The sequence below is a fragment of the Leucopleurus acutus genome, assembly GCF_964270905.1.
Source record: "Leucopleurus acutus genome assembly, chromosome: 3".
Taxonomy (NCBI): Eukaryota; Metazoa; Chordata; class Mammalia; order Artiodactyla; family Delphinidae; genus Leucopleurus; species Leucopleurus acutus.
In genome coordinates, this window is record NC_139145.1 from 124,737,776 (window position 1) to 124,759,861 (window position 22,086).

At 39.1% G+C, this 22,086-nt stretch overlaps 1 protein-coding gene across 1 annotated transcript in view; it reads right to left on the bottom strand.

Moving 5' to 3' along the window:
- Positions 1-269: 269 nt before the first annotated feature.
- CWC27 (CWC27 spliceosome associated cyclophilin) overlaps positions 270-22,086 on the bottom strand; it is a 224,906-nt gene continuing 203,089 nt past the window's right edge. The window contains exon 14 of the mRNA XM_082837378.1: positions 270-883. Coding sequence (XP_082693504.1) covers positions 721-883 — 163 coding nt within the window. The 3' untranslated portion in view covers positions 270-720. The remainder of the gene's footprint in view (positions 884-22,086) is intronic.

Consider the following 22,086-nt stretch of genomic DNA (forward strand, 5'->3'; position numbering starts at 1 on the left):
AATAAGTTCTATTGCCAGGATGGGACCTCTGCATGTGCTCCTGCCGTTGCTGTGCTGAGAAGGGCAGAGGAGTGAGCCGGTAGCCTGGGGTCAGGCCAGGGTGTGCAATAAGCTTGGCTGACATTACTTAGTGTGTTATTGTCTTGACTGCATTGGCCTAGACGCAGGCGTGAACATTCACTTAGGGGTTTCTTAAGATTTAAGGCTATTGAGTCTTACTGATTTGGCTATTTTTAGATATTTATATGCAAAACAAAACCATCAATCTTTTTATTACATAATTTAAAAATCATATTTCAAAGTTAGTGCTGTGGTAACAGAATGCCAAAGAGGTTTCCCTTAAATATTCTTTCTGTAAAGATGTCTTATAAAAAATCTTGAAAACGAAGCCGTCACATATTTTAGGGTAAAAAGATACAAACAGATTTGTACATTCTGCAAATGGTTAACATGTAAACTAGAAGGAAAGTGATTTTATTTCAGATTTAGCAATATAAAAGCTCAATTAGGGGGAAAAAAACATGTACCAGTAACCAAAAGCATTTGCTTACATCATTCCACAATTTACATAACAAGATAATTGTTTTTCAAAACCAGACGACAAGTTCAAAAATGCTTCTTTTCACACCCTTAAGTGATGCTGTTGGGAACAATGGCTGTTTTAAGGCCATTTATTGCAGGCACATTTCCAGCTAGTTCTGGTTTATCATCACTCTCATTTTATCTTCTTTCTTTTTTTTCTCTCATCAGCTTTTTGCTTTCTTCCCTTCTTCTTTTGTTCACTGGATTCCGAGGATCATAGATTTCAAATGTGTCTGAATCTTGCATGCTTGCATCTTTCACTTTTCTGCTTTTATCCTCAAACTGAAGTACATGCGACATCCTAAAGTGGGAGAGAGATGGTTCACCGATTTTTGCATGAGAACTGAAAGTAGAAATTCTACACTACACTTGTCTTGGCATGATGAACCAAAAGGGTACAAAACACCAAGATGGGTTTATTGTTTACTGGTGCTTATACCACATGGATGCCAACTTCTCAGAAAACACTTAAATTTGAAAAACATGTCTGGAGTTTGTTTTGTTGGTTTGTATTTCTAGTTGTGAGTCTCTTTGCTTCAGACTTCACTCGAGGTTCCTTTCCTGATGGGAAGTTAAAAGAGTTCTACCCAGAAGTCTTCCTTCAACTAAACTCAGAGAACATTCTTCCAGCTTCCTTTAAAGAGCACACTCAGCAAGGTTGCAGAGCAAAACTCCCGACATTAAACCAGCCCTATCTGGTTTTGTTTTGTTTTGTTTTCAGTAGTTAAATGGGTCAAGTAGGGAATGTGTTCAGAAAATTCCTGTTCAAATGGTGTTATGAATCCCTTTTCTGGGGAATTGCTGAGTTTAAAAAATTTTTTGTACAAAAAGAAACTGAGCTTTTGGCACGGCTCCATGGACTAACCTCCTCCTCCTACTGTTGATTACAGCAAATCTAACCACCCTGCTTTCCTACTTTATCAAATGCTTACTGGTCTTAAGGTCTCAACATGTGCTTGAATCCTAAGTGGTTGTAAGCTGGCTATGCTTAGCAGCAGAGAAATATGTAAGTGATTAGCTCTGCCTCCCATTAGGAGGTGCCGGGAATAAATAGGGAGGTCCCAAAACCAGATTCTAGGGTAGGTGAATGAATTTGGAAAGAGAAAAGATCAGTTTTTATATATAAACAAAACTACTAAGGCTTTCCCCACTAAATATTTAAGCAGTTTTAAAAATAGGCGCACCCAACACTTTATCACAGCAGATGGGGATAAACCGCCTGAAGGGTTAACACTCCCCACATGTCAGTTGTAACTTGCAGATGAAACCCACATATTACAGTGATTTCTGTTTCCCTATATGAGCAGGGATTGGGCAATAGGTACTAGCAGAGATTCCCCTACCCTTTCTTCCTGCAGTACCGCAAATGCGGAGGGAAGTTTACTTTTGCTAAAAATTCCCATGGATATACTTAGATTTTGAAGAATCCTAAAACGATTTTGTGAGGGAAATGAAATGTTACAATATAAATGATACTACAATTGCAAAGAGTTCGGTAGGGTTGACTGTTCACCAGGTTGACAAGTTTTATCTTACCACCTCCTCCTTCCCAGAAAAGCTCATTAGAATGCAATGAGTATGAGTGACATTATTATGTGGATGAACTAGAGTCTACTCTTATTTACTGAGGTAAAGCACATTTGCATTTCTATACTTTATTATTAATAATATATTATTTGCATCAGATTTCATAACATGCAATATCACACATGAGAACTGCTGACTTTTTATATTTCCATGGACTTAACCTTGGAAACAACCTCATTTAGAAAGTGCAGCATAGGATTATTGCTTATTTAGATGGAGTACTCAGAGTCTGATTTTCTTGTGCTTTCAATTTTCTACACTGTTTGAGTATTAGCGTCTGAGAATAAAACAAGCCCCAACTCCTAGCAAAAGGATAATTATTCTCCAGCCATGGTAGCAAGTGACCACTATAACCAGACTGAATCAATCAAACAGGATTTAATCAATTAATGGTGACTTGCCTAGGCCAAAATGATCCGTGATAACTCACTTCAGTCAATACACCTCCGAAAGCCAAATAATCAGTGACAGCCTCATGCTTTTGAAAGTTGGCCAATCAGTGGCAGACCCAGGCCAGTGACATGCTTCTGAAAGCCAGCCAATCACCAGCAGTCTCTCCTGAATAATGGTGCTTCTGAGGCTGATATTAACCCCTAAACAATCCCTGACCCCAAAACTCTACGTAAGGTTTGCAACCTGCTTTGCTCAGAGAGACTGTGTCTAAAAGCAAGCTCTTTCTTATTAAAGTAATAAATTGAGCTTTTTTTTTTTTTTCAGGTATTGAGAGGTGGTCTTTTTCTTTGATACTCCTTACAATCTATGCAGAATACCCTAGAGTGAGCTCTTCAGAAATTGTAAGTGTATTACCACTGATGAGGACTAAGTTTAGAAGTGTGGCGGGACTGTCCTGTTAAAGGTCCTTATCACACGTCATGGGGAGCCCAGACTCCTACACTGTATTTCTGTAAGTGTGCAGCGGCTTTCCAAATGATTTGTGCTGATGCCTAACCCCAAACCAGAAAATAGCTGGAATCTTATTCCCTTCAAAACAATTTTATTCAATACTCCTATGCTGATATAAAAATACAAAACCCACTATATTAGTTAACGTATTAATACTTTTCCATATACACATTCTTCTATTTTAAAAATTATCCCTTTCTCTGCCCCAAAAGACAGATGGGTCTTTTGTTATAATCATTTCTAGTAGGGACTGTCCATGTTTCAAAAATGACTTTACCAGAATTTGTCAAATAAAACCATAAAAAGGCAACTTCCTCCTTTCTATGCCATGAGAGGATCTTACAACTACTAGATCTAGTTGGCTTTGGTATAAGAAATGAAATCTAGACGTGGGAACAACAGCACAAAGTCCACAAAAAGAAACAGATTTTCCTACAAATCTGAAAGAACAGAAAGCTGTAAAGTAGCTGTCTTTTTCAACTGTTTGTTTCATACACCACTGCACTAAACAAGTCCAACATTTTGATTAATAACAAACCTAAACCCAGAGGAAAGAAGGGGCTATCAGCTTACAAATTACTTCAGCTTTAATATCATAATGCTTAGCATGGCTGGTTACTCAGCATAATATTTAATCTTTAATTGAAACAAAAACATAATCAAAATGCTTCACCCATTTATCTTTCAACATGCTTCGGTCACTTCATTTTAAAAAGCAAAACAAAACAGTTATTATGATTTTCAGCATAATAAACTCCTGACCTGTGTGACTCCATAAATCACAGACTGCATGAATTGAAAGCATGCCCACATTTTACAGTCTCCTGTGAGAATACACATGCAGACTTATTATACAGACTTAATTCAAGTACATAAGGTCTGGTAGTTTACAATCTTGTATGTACCAATAACTCAATACTATCCACTCTGTGACTGGTCATAGAATTGGCCCAACAAGAGCAGTGAAGCTTTTGGAATCACACACTGATCATTTACATATGAACATTTTAGAACTTGTTCATTTGAAGGCAAAGACAAAAGTTTAGTTCTGATTAATAACAGTTTTTCATAAGATCAGATTCTCAAGTAAGAACATTGACTTTAGTGGTTATAGAAATATGGAGGCTTACCATTTTCATAGAGGCTGTGTATGACCAGGCCACTCAAGATGGCGGTTCTCTTGCTCTCTATACATCCCCTGCTCAACCAGTCCCTACTTCACCTACTCACATGACTGATCTTCCCTCTTAATCACAGAGCCTTAACGCTAACTGCCTACGTGTTTGCCCCGTCCCAGGTGGTTATCGTTCTAATGCTTAGACCAGAACCACTCCACCAAGCTAGGTTATCAAAGGGAAACATCTGCCCCACTGACGATTGTTAACCTGAGGGGCTGAGAGGGACATGCTCCTCTGCTGGTTTCCCTGGTAACTGATGAGCCAACCTGACATCAATTCCCCCTATAAATGGTAACCTCCTTCTCCCCTGCAGTAGCTAAGATTGCTGCTGCATCCTGCCTGCCGTCTGCCTTATAGGTGGGGTGTCGCTCCAGGACATTTTGCTTCTGACTTGTAAGATTCCCTATCCAGTACACCTTGGATGTCTCTTTCGCTGTTTCCAGGCTCTTTCTTTGGTCTCACGGTTGGGCAACTACAAGGCTTGCAGACCTGAGGGGTACAGCCCCAAAACAAGTAAGTTTATTCTTTTTCTTTTCTTGTATGAGACTGTGTGGAATTATAAACAAAAGTAAACAAGAGAGTCTTCGAAAAGGACCTTGACCTTGACTAATTTGACATCCATTTTTAAAAACTCTCATTCAATTGTAAGGTAGATTAAGATATGACAGCAGTTAATATTAATTGGGAAAGCAAGAGAGGTATAATTCTCAGACATACAGTAAGTGAAATATAGAATTCCAATATTAATAAGTCATTTCAGACTGAAATGCATTTAAATTATTTATGCTTGTGTAATATAAACAGCTATCTTTTTCATCAGAAATTCTATAAGACACTCCCCTTTCCAAGTCTCCCTAATATAGGAACTTACCACTCTACCCTTAGATTGCTGTAGGTGTCTTAACTATTTTATGTCTGTACTATTTCTCCTTCCTCTAACCTCCAAAGGTTCTAAAATAATCTTTCTTACATATCTCCTTTTAGCATCCCTTTGACCAGTAACTATCGGCTATTGTAATCCACTGAAATAGCTGAGCCCGACCCTTAAAACTCTCAAATGACTGGATCTTCCTATCTCACCAACTTAATTTTGTTTCTTTCATCAACCCTCACCATTTTGTAATTGCCTGTTCACTTAGTTGTGAACATCAGTTATTTGAGACAGTTTGAGTCTTGTTCACAGTTGAGTTCTCAGTCCTCAGAATGGTGATTGGTGCTGGGAATCAAAGCCTTTAAACCCTCTGTATTGGCCAGGACCTCTGGCTAGAACTAGCTGGTTTGCTAACCTAACAGTTAACCTTCTTTTGTGGGCAGGGACTGTCTTTTATTTCTATGATAAACTTCTATTTATTTATTTATTTATTTATTTTGCGGTACGCGGGCCTCTCACTGTTGTGGCCTCTCCCGTTGCGGAGCACAGGCTCCGGACGTGCAGGCTCAGCGGCCATGGCTCACAGGCCCAGCCGCTCCGCGGCATGTGGGATCTTCCCAGACCGGGGCACAAACCCGTGTCCCCTGCATCGGCAGGCGGACGCTCAACCACTGCGCCACCAGGGAAGCCCCCTATGATAAACTTTTAAAATGTCTAACAGGTTCTGCAGAAAGTCTGGAGCTCTTCACAGGTCTACCTTTTCACGACCTCTCATAGCTCAGCACACACTGATTGCTGCTTTTCCACTGCTCTCAGATCAGTGATGGCTAGTTTTTATTCCCTGTAGACTGTGGTGGGAGCATGCCTTATGTTCTTTCCCATTTCCTATGGTACCTAATGTAGAACTAGATAGGATTTCTTTTAAGGCAATATTTCTCAAGTCTAATCCCAGAGCCCAGCAACAAACGCAGGCTGCACATTACAATCACTTGGGTAGTTTTTAAAACTATCAACACCGGGCCTCCACCTCTAGAGGTACTGATTTAATTGTCTCAGGATGGGGCTCTAGCATCAGTAATCTAAAGTTTTTTTCCTGGTGATCTAAAAATACAGCCAAAGTTAGGACCACAGCATTAAAATTTAAGAGTCTTTAGGCTTTCAGCTTGAGTTCATTAGCCATTTGTTCTGGCCCCTTCAGAGATGAAGGACAGCTGGTTACTAATGACAAACTACTCACATACTTCAAGAAGCTTAAGTGGCTTCTGAGCCTATTTTAACTGAGTAATCTCAAGTGTATTATCCATTTCTTAAATATAGTCTGAGTAAAAGGCAAGGAGCTACACTGAATTATTCATTCAACAAATATTGGAGCCTTTTTATGTGTGAGACCCAGTGTCAGACAACAGGGAAATAAAACCAAATAGGACCCAGGCCCTGCTCTCCTAAAGTGAACAATCTGTTAGGGGAGATGAACACACAGGCACCAGAACAAATGTACATTTTGAAACTGCCTGCAAAATGTGAGGGCACAATAAGAAGAGCATCCTCTGACACAGCAGTCTATGAAGAGCCTTCACATGTCTGGTACTGTCTTCACAATAACTATGTGGGGTAGGTGGGAAGTATGTTATTCACCTCCATTTCACAGGCAACCTGAGAGATTCATGATCAAGAAACTTGTAGCTGGTAAGTAGTTGACCAGGTACTTGACTGCATGTCTTCAGAGGTAACAAACTTTCATCTTGTGAAGATGTATTTAACTTCAGGAATAAATCAAAAGTTAGTTCAGTGCTAAGTCTAGTGAATAGGATAAAAAAAATCAGATTGGGCAGTGCTTATTTTGGAATACAGCATTTTGAAAAGGCAACTATAAAGAGACAAGAATGATAATCTGTGTGGCTCCCAGGCTGGCCTATAATGCAATTAGAAGTTCCAAAAATGTCTTGAGCCATGTGGGAGCCTCTTTGGGAGAAGACACCTCTCTACTAGGTGAACACTTGCTTTAAAAAAAAGGCAATTTGGGGCTTCCCTGGTGGCACAGTGGTTGAGAGTCCACCTGCTGATGCAGGGGACACGGGTTCGTGCCCCGATCCGGGAAGATCCCACATGCCGCGGAGTGGCTGGGCCCATAAGCCATGGCCGCTGAGCCTGCGCGTCCGGAGCCTGTGCTCCGCAACGGGAGAGGCCACGACAGTGAGAGGCCCGCGTACTGCAAAAAGAAACAAACAAAACAAAAAGGCAATTAATTTTCACTGTAAATTTTTATCCCTTTATTGCCTTTAATCATTGCTCTCTGGAATTAGTCCCAGTTTCTCCCTATACATCCTAAAATGAGGATGCTAGGTAGGGACACACCGTTCAGCTGGAGGTCCAAGAGGAGCAGAGCCAAAGAGCCTGACACTCTAAGGGTGGATGTCTGGCAGTCTCTTCGCAGGCATCAAATTACTAAGGACTGCCTTTATGATTGATGATGATATCCAGTTATTTTCTGTTACATATATATTTTTCAAAAATTCAGATTTAGCCATGAAAACTGTCCTGTTTTGAATCCTTCAGTGGTTCCCTATTGTCTAAACAATGAAACCCAAATTTCTTACGTAGCCTCTATGACTTGGCTTTTGTTCCTCTCTCTAAGCTCCTATGTCATCTTCACATCGTATGCTCTAGACATCCTGAATTACTTGCAGTTTCCTGTATAGAACGTGCTCTCTCCTGCCTCCTTGCTGCCTCTGTATGGTGATATACTTCTCTCCCTGCTTCAGTTGAGGTGTCATCCCCTCTGGAAACCAGTCCCTGAATCCTCTCCTGGCCTGTCCTGCTCTTTTTCCAGGAGGGTTAAGGTCCTCTTCTGTACATGTCTTAGTTTAGCCTCCCTCACTAGACTGCAGATGGCTCTGTTTTATTGGCCTTTGTAACACCAGTCACCAAGCCTTGACAAGAAGACTGCCCTCAATAAATGCTGAATGAACACGTTTCTGGGTAGCCAGTAACCTCTAAAAACCTGGTTTTGTTCACCTTTCTCCTTGAGTATCAATAGATAATTCCAAATTATTTAGCAATTTCAGTTGACCCTTGAACAACATGGATTTGAAATGGGCAGGTCCACTTACATGCGGAGTTTTTCAGCAGTAAACACTATAACACTATATGATCGGTGGTTGGTTGATTGTGCAGATGTGGAACTGTTTCTATGGAGGAACCAGGTACATGGAGGGCCAACTATAAATTATAAGCGGATTTTCAACTGCACGAAGTGTGGGTGCCTTAAACCTCCACGTTGTTCAGGTGTCAACTGGATGTTTATAAGCCTTTCAGATAATTAACTCTTCTTTCGGACTCTACAATACTAGAGAAAAGGCTAATAGTCTAAGACCTAAAATAACATATTTCCACCACCATTAAGTTTACGCTATAAAACTCCAACAGATCTTTCTCAAATGAGCCAGTTAAACTGCCTAATGATTGGTGTTTGTCTTCTGTACTCAGCCTTAGAGGTATAAGGTAGGGAAAAAAAATACATATATTGTCCTCAGACAGCCTTCCTCTACTTGGGTTGAAAGGCCCTGCCTTTCTTTGTGAAACTTTGTCACCTACATAATTTGTCTTTAGTATAGTGTGTTGACAGCTTCTCATTTCTCTGTTCGGTTAGAATTCTTAAGAAACCCAACTAAATAATCCCTGATTATTACTTAAGTTATCGTTCTTAAGGGACTATGGATAGAAACTTAAATGATCTAGTTTATAAGTTTTCTTTTTTTTTTTTCCTTTTGGTGGGAGAGGGCTTGAAAGGAGACTTGTATTTGAAAAGCAAAAACAGGCTTTTTTTAAAAGAAATTTCAGTGAGACAAAATAATTTTTAAGTTTAACCCACATTTGATCCTTTGAAAAAACCACACCCTGCTCTGTATCAGAGATGGGCCACAGCATACTTCTGTCCATGTCACTTCTCTGGAATGCCCTACGACCTCCTTCCCACTGGTTTATGTCCCCTGAGCTTCCAAGGCCCAATTTAACTGCCATTTCCAACTAAAAATCTGACTGCCTTGGGCCTCAGGACCTACTTCTGCCTTTGAATTTCTCTAACACCTTTTATGGAAGCTTTTGCGGATTGAAGTCAGAAGACCTGGGTTTGAGTTAAAATGCAGTCATTCGGTGTTTCTGTAGGAAAGTCACATTGCTCTTCAGGTCTCTGTTTCCTTATCTGTGAAGAGGGTATGGTAATAAGCCTATACTTACATAGTTAGAACGAGGTTCAAACATCCTGCCTCCAATTGTGGTCCAAACACTTACCATTTTAACTTATTTTGTATTTTGTGTGTATGGGTGTTAATATAAAGTGATCTTGTATATATTTATCATTTTTATACTATTCTATTAAACTTCATACCCTTTTTCAAAGTGTTTTCACGTACATTATCATACAAAACTTATTTGATCTCACTTAACTGTAGGTTTATATGTGTATTTATAATATGTCCTGTCTACACTATGCCATAAGCCATTGAAAGGGCAGAAGCTATTTATAGATTGAAAGAATTATAGAAATCTTATTTTTACAACTTTCATAGCATGATTAACATACATTCACTGTCTTTGTATGTTTTTTCTTTGTGCAAAGTAAAGCAATCCTTAGAGGCAAAAAGAAAAAACAAAATTACCTGTAACTCCATAGCTTATCAATAACTACTGTAAACATACAGGCATATCACTTCCTACACTTTGTTCTATGCATGTCTAAATATGTATATATACTTATAGTAAGTCCCCTACATATGAACCTTCAAGTTGCAAACTTTCAAAGATGCGAACGTGCATTCGCCTGTCCAATCATGTAAGTTAGTTCACGTGTGTGGCGTACATTATCACGTGTGTGCATCCTCTACAAGTGGTTGTGCTCTTGTGTACTTTACTGTACAGTACTGTATAGAGTATAGTAGTACGGTATCTTTATTTCAAGCCCAGGATGTCTGGAAGCAAGCGTAAAAGCAGCTGTGATGTAGCTTGTACTGCTAAGAAGCACCAAGCAATAACGATGGAAACAAAAGTGAAAATAATTGAGAAAGTGGAGCGAGGCAAAAAGATGGAAGACGTCGCTCGTTCTTATAATGAGGAGCTTACTAAAGAAGACCTGATGGAATTGGAGGCCCAGAGAGAGGACTAAGAGAGATAAGAGGAAGAACAAGTAACTGAAGAACCGAAGAGATTCATGACACAGGAAATGGCAAGGGGATTTTCTTTATTTGAGGAGGCACTGTTAGTTTTTTGAGGCACAGGACCTGAACGTAGAACAGTACACAAAGGTTGCAGCAGCCGTTCAAAATGCAATCCAGTGCTACCATGTCATCTATGATGAGGAAAAACACAACTACTACCCAGACATCACTGGATCATTTTTTCAAGAGGGTAGATAGAATTGAATCTAGCAAGGAACCAGACCCTGTGCCATCAACATCAGGCCTGAGTGAGATTGCAGCTTGCCCTCATCTCCTATTGCTGACAATCCTTCAGCTCTACCATCTCCCACCTCCTCTCCCTCTTCCAGTCAGTAACTCTTCTTGCCTGTTCACTAGATGCCAGCCCCTGTATGCCAGCTGTTGTACTGTACTACTGTACTTTTCAAGGTACTGTACTGTAAGATTAAAAATGTTGTCTTTATGTTTTGTGTTTGTTTTTTATGTATTATCTGTGCAAAAAGTATTATAAACCTATTATAGTACAGTACTATATAGCCGATTGTATTAGTTGGGTACCTAGGCTAACTTTGTATTCATTGCCTAATATTTGGTCCTACAGATAATTTAAAATCCACCTTATATTAGGATTCTTAGTCTTGTTCAAATTTCTACCTTTATAAACATTACTGCAAATAATATCTGTGTGAAAAATATTTGGATTTTCTTATTTGTAGTAAATGTTTTGGGGGGGGTGGTTCAACATTCTTTCTTTCAGTAGATTGGTCTTTTCCTTTCAGAAATAACCCTTCCCTACTGTCAGCCCATGTGGTTGGGACTCCCTTGTCCTTGTCTGAAGAAGGGAACACATGGGATAGGCCTGTGCAGACTAACCAGTGATTAGATCAGGGAATGGGCATTTGAATCTGGCAAGGTCAAACAGAACTGGCTCAGGACTTTTTCTGGAACTATGGGGTTGGCCATAATGGAAACATAAGCCCAGAGCTTCTGGAGGCCACCTCCTGGGTGGGAAGCCTGCCTATGGAATGAGAGGAAAATGGAGCCAGATGAAAGAGATTCCTGACATTGGCTGAACTCTGACACAGCTATGCCCTAGCTCCAGTTCTTAAGCTTCCCATGCTGATAAACCCCCATTTTTAGTTGAAGATATTTCTGTCATTTGGAATTATCTTTACTAACGCTTAGGATAAATTCCTATAAGTAGAATTCTTAGGTCAAAGATATGTACACTTTTAAGGCACTTGATATATATGATCTAACTTCCCTTCAAAAAGGATATACCAATTCATTCATCAACAGAGTGCCTTATTTTGGTTTGATTAATAAACTGATTTTTGTTTTCATTCCCCATCCCCCCCATAATGTTTTTGGCTATTTGTATTTCTTTTGCAACATGTATATTTGTGTCCTTTGCCCATTAAAAAAAAAAAAAGGGCATACTCATCTTCTCTTTATGGATTTGTGAGAATATATTAAGAATATAAATCCTTATTTATCACATAAACTACAAATAGACTTTGTAGTTTGTCATTTGTTTTTTGAGTTTCACCTCCTATCTTCCTTCTATCTATCCCTCCTTTTCCCTTCCTTCTTTGCTTCCATACAGAACTTTACAGTTTTTTATACAGTGCTAGTGAGTAGTGTCTTCCTTTAAGTCTGTCTTTAGAGTCATACTTAAGAAGTCTTTCCTCACATTAAGACCATGTAAGTATCCACCTATATTTTCTTCTAGCACCTTTACAGTTCTTTTTTCACTTGTTAATCTTTTATCAATTTAGAATTTTCTTTTAGTATTTGGGTAAGATAAAATTGTAATTTCTTTTCCCCAAATAGTTACTTAGTTGTCCCAATTTCATTTCTTGAATAATCTACCCTGTACTGTTTCCCACTGCTTCAATTGACATAGTTTTGGCATCTTACTGAGAAAGATCATTACCTTCTTACTCTTGGAAAAAAACATTTCTCAAAATTTATTTTACTTTTATTTTTAGAAGAGGTTTACATTTACAGAAATGCTGACCAGATAGTACAGTTCCCTTATACCCCTAAACCAATTTTCCCTATTACTATCTTACATTAATATGGTACATTTCTTACACTTAATGAACTAACACTGATATCTTATTAAGTAAAGTTTATTTAGATTTCCCTAGTATTGTGGACGAAATTACATTCCCCCCAAATTCATACGTTGAAGCCCTAACTCCCGATATGACTGTATATGGAGATAGGGCCTTTAAAGGAGGTAATTAAAATTAAATAAGGTCATATGGGTAGGGCCTTAATCCAAGAGAACTGATGTCCTTAAAAGTAGAGGAAGAGACACTAGGAGCACATACACACACAGAACGGGCCATGTGAGGAAACGGTAAGAAGGCAGCTGTTTTGTTGATTTCAACAGAAATCAACCCTGCTGGCATTTAGAGCTTGGACTTCCAGAACTGTGAGAAAATATATTTGTTGTTTAAGCCACCCAGTCTGTGGTATTTTGTTATGGCAGCCCTAGGAAACTAATATGCTTAACTTTTACCTGACATCCTTTTTTCTGTTCTAGGATCCCATTCAGGATACCACATTAGATTTAGTTGTGATGTCTCCTTAAGCGATTCTTGGCTGTGGCAATTTCTTAGAATTTCCTTGTTTTTTTTTTTTAAATTTTATTTATTTATTTATGGCTGTGTTGGCTCTTCGTTTCTGTGCGAGGCTTTCTCCAGTTGCGGCAAGTGGGGGCCACTCCTCATCGCGGTGCGCGGACCTCTCACTATCGCGGCCTCTCTTGTTGCGGAGCACAGGCTCCAGACGCGCAGGCTCAGTAATTATGGCTCACGGGGCTAGTTGCTCCACGGTATGTGGGATCTTCCCAGACCAGGGCTTGAACCCGTGTCCCCTGCATTGGCAGGCGGATTCTCAACCACTGCGCCACCAGGGAAGCCCTAGAATTTCCTTGTTTTTGATCACTTTGACAGTATTTTTAAAAATTGAATTATAGTTGATTTACAATGTTGTATTACTTTCAGGTGTATAGCAAAGTGATTCAGTTATACATATATTCATCTATTCTTTTTCAGATGTTTTTTCCCATATAGGTTATTACAAAATATTGAGTATAGTTCCCTGTGCTATACAGTAGGTCCTTGTTGGTTACATATTTTATATATAGTATATATATGTTAATCCCAAACTCCTAATTTATCCCCCCCACCTTTTCCCCTTTGGTAACCATAAGTTTGTGTTCTATGTCTGTGGGTCTATTTCTGTTTTGTAAATAAGTTCATTTGTATCATTGGCAAAAGAATTCCACATATAAGTGATATGATATGGTATGTCTCGTTTGCTGTCTGGCTTACTTCACTTAGTATGATAATCTCCAGGTCCCTTCATGTTGCTGCAAATGGCTTTATTTCATTCTTTTTTATGGCTGAGTAATAGTCCATTGTGTATATATACCACATCTTCTTCTTTATCCATTCTTCTGTCAATGGACATTTAGGTTGCTTCCATGTCTTGGCTATTGTAAATAGTGCTGCAGTGAACATTGGGGTGCATGCATCTTTTCGAATTACAGTTTTCTCTGGATCTGTGCCTAGGAGTGAGATTGCAGGATCATATGTAGCTCTATTTTTAGTTTTTTAAGGAACCTCCATACTGTTCTCCATACTGGCTGTACCGATTTACATTCCCACCAACAGTGTAGGAGGGTTCCTTTTTCTCCACATCCTCTCCAGCATTTGTTATTTTAATGATGGCCATTCTAACTAGTGTGAGGTGGTACCTCACTGTAGTTCTGATTTGCATTTCTGTAATAATTAGTGATGTTGAGCATCTTTTCATGTGCCTTTTGGCCACCTGTATGTCTTGTTTGGCGAAATGTCTATTTAGATCTTTTCTCTATTTTGTGATTGGGTTGTTTGACATTAGATATATGAGCTGTTTATATATTTCGGAAATTAAGCCCTTGTGGGTCACATCGTTTGCAAATATTTTCTCCCATTCCATAGGCTGTGTTTTCATTTTGTTTTTTTTCTTTCTTTTTTGAATTTTATTTATTTTTTTATACAGCAAGTTCTTATTAGTCATCAGTTTTATCCACATCAGTGTATACATGTCAATCCCAATCTCCCAATTCATCACACCACCACCCCGACCCCCCCCGCCGCTTCCCCCCACCTTGGTGTCCATACGTTTGTTCTCTACATCTGTGTCTCAATTTCTGCCCTGCAAACCGGTTCATCTATACCATTTTTCTAGGTTCCACATATATGTTTTAATATACGATATTTGTTTTTCTCTATCTGACTTCAGTCTGTATGACAGTCTCTAGATTCATCCATGTCTCAACAAATGACCCAATTTTGTTCTTTTTTATGGCTAATATTCCATTGCATATATGTACCACATCTTTATCCAATTGTCTGTTGATAGGCATTTAGGTTGCTTCCATGGCCTGGCTATTGTAAACAGTGATGCAATGAACATTGGGGTGCATGTGTCTTTTTGAATTATGGTTTTCTCTGGGTATATTCCCAGTAGTGGGATTGCTGGGTCATATGGTAATTCTATTTTTAGTTTTTTAAGGACCCTCCATACTGTTCTCCATAGTGGCTGTATCAATTTACATTCCCACCAACAGTGCAAGAGGGTTCCCTTTTCTCCACACCCTCTCCAGCATCTGTTGTTAGTAGATTTTCTGAGGATGCCCATTCTAACTGGCTTGAGGTGATACCTCATCGTAGTTTTGATTTGCATTTCTCTAATAATTAGTGATGTTGAGCAGCTTTTCATGTGCTTCTTGGCCATCTGTATGTCTTCTTTGGAGAAATGACTATTTAGGTCTTCTGCCCATGTTTTGATTGGGTTGTTTGCTTTTTTAATATTGAGCTGCATAAGCTATTTATATATTTTGGAGATTAAGCCTTTGTCCGTTGATTCATTTGCAAATATTTCTCCCATTCTGAGGGCTGTCTTCATCTTGTTTATGGTTTCCTTTGCTGTGCAAAAGCTTTTAAGTTTCATAAGGTCCCATCTGTTTATTTTTGTTTTTATTTCCATTACTCTAGGAGGTGGATCAAAAAAGATCTTGCTGGGGCTTCCCTGGTGGCGCAGTGGTTGAGAGTCCGCCTGCTGATGCAGGGGACACGGGTTTGTGCCATGGTCCAGGAAGATCCCACATGCCGTGAAGCGGCTGGGCCTGTGAGCCATGGCCGCTGAGCCTGCGCGTCCGGAGCCTGTGCTCCGCAACGGGAGAGGCCACAACAGTGAGAGGCCCATGTACTGAAAAAAAAAAAAAAAAATCTTCCTATGTTTTCCTCTAAGAGTTTTATAGTGTCCGGTCTTACATTTAGGTCTCTAATCCATTTTGAGTTTATTTTTGTGTGTGGTGTTAGGGTGTGTTCTAATTTCATTCTTTTACATGTAGCTGTCCAGTTTTCCCAGCACCACTTATTGAAGAGACTGTCTTTTCTCCATTGTATATCCTTGCCTCCTTTGTCATAGATTAGCTGACCATAGGTGCATGGGTTTATCTCTGGGCTTTCTATCTTGTTCCACTGATCTATATTTCTGTTTTTGTGCCAGTACTATATTGTCTTGATAACTGTAGCTTTGTCGTATAGTCTGAAGTCAGGGAGTCTGATTCCTCCAGCTCCGCTTTTTTCCCTCAAGACTGCTTTGGCTATTCGGGGTCTTTTGTGTCTCCATACATTTTTTTCTTTTCATACAAATTTTAAGATTTTTTGTTCTAGTTCTGTAAAAAATGCCATTGGTAATTGGATAGGGGTTGCATTGAATCTGTAGATTGCTTTGGGTAGTATAGTCATTTTCACAATATTGATTCTTCCAATCCTAGAACATAGTATATCGCTCCATCTTTTGGTATCATCTTTAATTTCTTTCATCAGTGTCTTATAGTTTTCTGCATACAGGTCTTTTGTCTCCCTAGGTAGGTTTATTCCTAGGTATTTTATTCTGTTTGTTGCAGTGGTAAATGGGAGTGTTTCCTTAATTTCTCTTTCAGATTTTTCATCATTAGTGTATAGGAGTGCAAGAGATTGCTGTGCATTAATTTTGTATCCTGCAACTTTACCAAATTCATTGATTAGCTCTAGTAGTTTTCTGGTGGAATCTTTAGGATTCTCTATGTATAGTATCATGTCATCTGCAAACAGTGACAGTTTTACTTCTTCTTTTCCAATTTGTATTCCTTTTATTTCTTTTTCTTCTCTGATTGCTGTGGCTAGGACTTCCAAAACTATTGTTGAATAATAGTGGCAAGAATGGATATCCTTGTCTTTTTCCTGATCTTAGAGGAAATGCTTTCAGCTTTTCACCATTGAAAATGATGTTTGCTGTGGGTTTGTCATATATGGCCTTTATTATGTTGAGGTAGTTTCCCTCTATGCCCACTTTATGGAGAGTTTTTATCATAAATGGGTGTTGAATTTTGTGAAAAGCTTTCGCTGCATCTATTGAGATTATCATAAGGTTTTTCTTCTTCAATTTGTTAATATGGTGTATCACATTGATTGATTTGCATATATTGAAAAACCCTTGCATCTCTGGGATAAATCCCACTTGACTATAGTGTATGATCCTTTTAATGTGTTGTTGGATTCTGTTTGCTAGTATTTTGTTGAGGATTTTTGCATCTATACTCATCAGTGATATTGGTCTGTAATTTTCTCTTTTTGTAGTATCTTTATCTCGTTTTAGTATCAGGGTGATGGTGGCCTTATAGAATGAGTTTTGGGAGTGTTTCTTCCTCTGCAATTTTTGGAAGAGTTTCAGCAGGATAGGTGTTAGCTCTTCTCTAAATGTTTGATAGAATTCACCTGTGAAGCCATCTGGTCCTGGACTTTTGTTTGTTGGAAGATTTTTAATCATAGTTTTAATTTCAGTGCTTGTGATTCATCTGTTCATATTTTCTATTTCTTTCTGGTTAAGTCTTGGAAGGTTATACCTTTCTAAGAATTTGTCCATTTCTTCCAGGTTGTCCATTTAATTGGCATAGAGTTGCTTGTAGTAGTCTCTTAGGATGATTTGTATTTCTGTGGTGTCTGTTGTAACTTCTCCTTTTTCACTTCTAATTTTATTGATTTGAGTCCTCTCCCTCTTGATGAGTCTGGCTAATGGCTTATCAATTTTGTTTATCTTCTCAAAGAACCAGCTTTTAGTTTTATTGATCTTTGCTATCGTTTTGTTTTTTCCATTTCATTTATTTCTGCTCTGATCTTTATGATTTCTTTCCTTCCGCTAACTTTGGGTTTTGTTTGTTCTTCTTTCTCTAGTTCCTTTAGGTGTAAGGTTAGATTGTTTATTTGAGATTTTTCTTGTTTCTTGAGGTAGGCTTGTATAGCTATAAACTTCCCTCTTAGAACTGGATTGCTGCATCCCATAGGTTTTGGATCATCCTGTTTTCATTGTCATTTGTCTCTATGTATTTTTTGATTTCCTCTTTGATTTCTTCAGTGATCTCTTGGTTATTTAGTAACGTATTGTTTAGCCTCCTTGTGTTTGTGTTTTTTACGTTTTTTTCCCTGTAATTCATTTCTAATCTCATAGTGTTGTGGTCAAAAAAGATGCTTGATATGATTTCAGTTTTCTTAAATTTACTGAGGCTTGATTTGTGACCCAAGATGTGATCTATCCTGGAGAATGTTCCGTGTGCACTTGAGAAGAAAGTGTAATATGCTATTTTTGGATGAATGTCCTATAAATATCAATTAAATCTATCTGGTCTTTTGTGTCATTTAAAGCTTCTGTTGCCTTATTTATTTTCATTTTGGATAATCTGTCCATTGGTGTAAGTGAGGTGTTAAAGTCCCCCACTATTATTATGTTACTGTTGATTTCCTCTTTTATAGCTGTTAGCAGTTGCCTTATGTATTGAGGTGCTCCTATGTTGGGTGCATATATATTTATAATTGTTATATCTTCTTCTTGGATTGATTCCTTGATCATTATGTAGTGTCCTTCCTTGTCTCTTGTAACATTCTTTATTTTGAAGTCTATTTTATCTGATATGAGTATTGCTATTCCACCTTTCTTCGATTTCCATTTGCATGGAATATCTTTTTCCATCCCCTCACTTTCAGTCTGTATGTGACCCTAGGTCTGAAGTGGGTCTCTTGTAGACAGCATATATATGGGTCTTGTTTTTGTATCCATTCAGCAAGCCTGTGTCTTTTGGTTGGAGCATTTAATCCAGTCACGTTTAAGGTAATTATCGATATGTATGTTCCTATGACCATTTTCTTAATTGTTTTGGGTTTGTTTTTGTAGGTCCTTTTCTTCTCTTGTGTTTCCCACTTAGAGAAGTTCCTTGAGCATTTGTTGCAGAGCTGGTTTGGTGGTGCTGAATTCTCTTAGCTTTTGCTTGTCTGTAAAGCTTTTGATTTCTCTGTCGAATCTGAATGAGATCATTGCTGGGTAGAGTAATCTTGGTTGTAGGTTCTTCCCTTTCATCACTTTAAGTATATCATGCCACTCCCTTCTGGCTTGTAGAATTTCTTCTGAGAAATCAGCTGTTAATCTTATGGGAGTTCCCTTGTATGTTATTTGTTGTATTTCCCTTGCAGCTTTCAATAATTTTCTTTGTCTTTAATTTTTGCCAATTTGATTATTATGTGTCTCGGCGTGTTTCTCCTTGGCTTTATCCTATATGGGACTCTCTGCGCTTCCTGGACTTGGGTGGCTATTTCCTTTCCCATGTTAGGGAAGTTTTCGACTATAACCTCTTCAAATATTTTCTCAGGTCCTTTCTCTCTCTCTTGTCCTTCTGGGACCCCTGTAATGGGAATGTTGTTGTGTTTAATGTTGTCCCAGAGGTCTCTTAGGCTGTCTTCCTTTCTTTTCATTCTTTTTCATTATTCTGTTCAGCAGCAGTAAATTCCACCATTCTGTCTTCCAGGCCACTTATCCATTCTTCTGCCTCAGTTTTTCTGCTATTGATTCCTTCTAGTGTATTTTTCATTTCAGTTATTGTATTGTTCATCTGTTTGTTTGTTCTTTAATTCTTCTAGGTCTTTGTTAAATATTTCTTGCATCTTCTCAATCTTTGCCTCCATTCTTTTTCCAAGGTCCTGGATCATCTTCATTATCATTATTCTGAATTCTTTTTCTGGGAGGTTGCCTATCTCCACTTCATTTGGTTGTTTTTCTGGGGTTTTATCTTGTTCCTCCATCTGGTACATAGCCCTCTGCCTTTTCATCTTGTCTTTCTGTGACTGTGGTTGTTGTTCCACAGGCTGCAGGACTGTAGTTCTTGCTTCTGCTGTGTGCCCTCTGGTGGATGAGGCTATCTAAGAGGCTTGTGCAAGTTTTCTGATGGAAGGGACTGGTGGTGGGTAGAGCTGGCTGTTGCTCTGGTGGGCAGAGCTCAGTAAAACTTTAATCTGCTTGACTGCTGATGGTTGGGGCTGGGTTCCCACCCTGTTGGTTGTTTGGCCTGAGGTGACCCAACACTGGAGCCTGCAGGCTCTTTGGTGGGGCTAATGGCGGACTCTGGGAGGGCTCATGCCAAGGAGTACTTCCCAGAACTTCTGCTGCCAGTGTCCTTGTCTTCACAGTGAGCCACAGCCACCCCTGCCTCTGCAGGATACCCTCCAACACTAGCAGGTAGGTCTGGTTCAGTCTCCTATGGGGTCACTTCTCCTTCCCCTGGGTCCCGATGCACTCACTACTTTGTGTGTGCCCTCCAAGAGTGGAGTCTCTTTTCCCCCCAGTCCTGTCAGAGTCCTGCAATCACATCCCACTAGCCTTCAAAGTCTGATTCTCTAGGAATTCCTCCTCCTGTTGCTGGATCCCCAGGTTCAGAAGCCTGATGTGGGGCTCAGAACCTTCACTCCAGTGGTTGTACTTTTGTGGTATAAGTATTCTCCAGTTTGTGAGTCACCCACCCAGAAATTATGGGATTTGATTTTATTGTGATTGCACCCCTACCATCTCACTGTGGCTTCTCCTTTGTCTTTGGATGTGGGGTATCTTTTCTGGTGAGTTCCAGTGTCTTCCTGTGGATGACTGTTCAGCAGTTAATTGTGATTCTGGTGTTCTCGCAGGAGCTCGTCCTTCTACTCTGCCATCTTGGTTCAGGCTCTTGTTTTGTTTATGGTTTCCTTTGCTGTGCAAAACCGTTTAAGTTTCATTAGGTCCCATTTGTTTATTTTTGTTTTTATTTCTATTACTCTAAGAGATGGATCCAAAAAGATACAACTGCAATTTACGTCAGAGTGTTCTGCCTATGTTTTCGTCTAGGAGTTTTATAGTGTCCGGTTCTACATTTAGGCCTTTAATCCATTTTAAGTTTATTTTTGTATATGGTGTTAGAGAATGTTCTAATTTCATTCTTTGACATGTAGCTGTCCAGTTTTCCGAGCACCACTTATTGAAGAGACTGTCTTTTCTCCATTGGATATTCTTGCCTCCTTTGTCATAGACTAATTGACAATAGGTGTGTGGTTTCTGGGCTTTCTGTAGTGTTCCATTGATCTGTATTTCTGTTTTTGTGCCAGTACCATATTGTCTGGATTACTGTAGCTTTGTAGTATAGTCTGAATTCAGGGAGCCTGATTCCTCCAGTTCCATTTCTTTTTCTCAAGATTGCTTTGGCTATTTGGGGTCTTTTGTGTCTCCATACAAATTAAAAAATTGTTTGTTCTGCTTCTGTTAAAAAAAATGTCATTGGTATTTTGATAGGGATTGCATTGAATATGTAGACTGCTTGCCTTGGGTAGTATACTCATTTAACAATATTGATTCTTCCAATCCAAGAGCAGTGTACTTCTTTCCATCTGTTTGTGCCATCTTTGATTTCTTTCATCATCATCTTATTGTTTTCAGAGTACAGGTCTTTTGCCTCCTTAGGTAGGTTTATTCCTAGCTATTTTATTCTTTTTTTGAAGTGGTGGTAAATGGGACCGTTTCCTTAATTTTTCTTTCTGATCTTTCGTTGTTAGTGTATAGAAGTGCAACAGACTTCTGTGTATTAATTTTGTATCCTGCCACTTTACTAGAGCTCATCAATTAATCTGGTAGTTTTCTGGTAGCATCTTTAGGATTTTCTACGTATAGTATCATGTTATCTGCAAACAGCAACAGTTTTACTTCTTCTTTTCCAATTTGGATTCCTTTTATTTCTTCTTTGATTGCCTTGGCTAGGACTTCCAATACTATGTTGAGTAAAAGTGGTGAGAGTGGATGTCCTCATCTTTTTCCTGATCTTAGAGGAAATGCTTTCAGCTTTTCACCATTGAGTATGATGTTAGTTGTGGGTTTGTTATATATGGCCTTTATTATGTTGAGGTAGGTTCCCTCTATGCCCACCTTCTGGAGAGTTTTTTTTTTTTTGTGGTACGTGGGCCTCTCACTGCTGTGGCCTCTCCCCCGCTGTGAAGCACAGGCTCTGGATGCGCAGGCTCAGCGGCCATGGCTCACGGGCCCAGCTGCTCTGCAGCATGCGGATCCTCCTGGACCGGGGCACGAACCCACGTCCCCTGCATTGTGATTATCACTAATCACAAGTAACTTAGGGTTCTCTTTTCACAAATGTTCAAAGCTTCTATAGGAATTAAGAAGTTAAAGGGTTAAAAAGTACCAGGACATATGAAAAAAGAAGTATGAATCTTTTTTCAACATGAAGTATATAGAGATCGCAGTAATTCATAGGAAGAGACAGACAGACAAACATGAAGGAGTCCAGAGATCTAAGTATGTATGTTTAAAAAAATTCCAGGAGAGACTTCCCTGGTGGTCCAGTGGTTAAGATTCCATGCTTCCAATG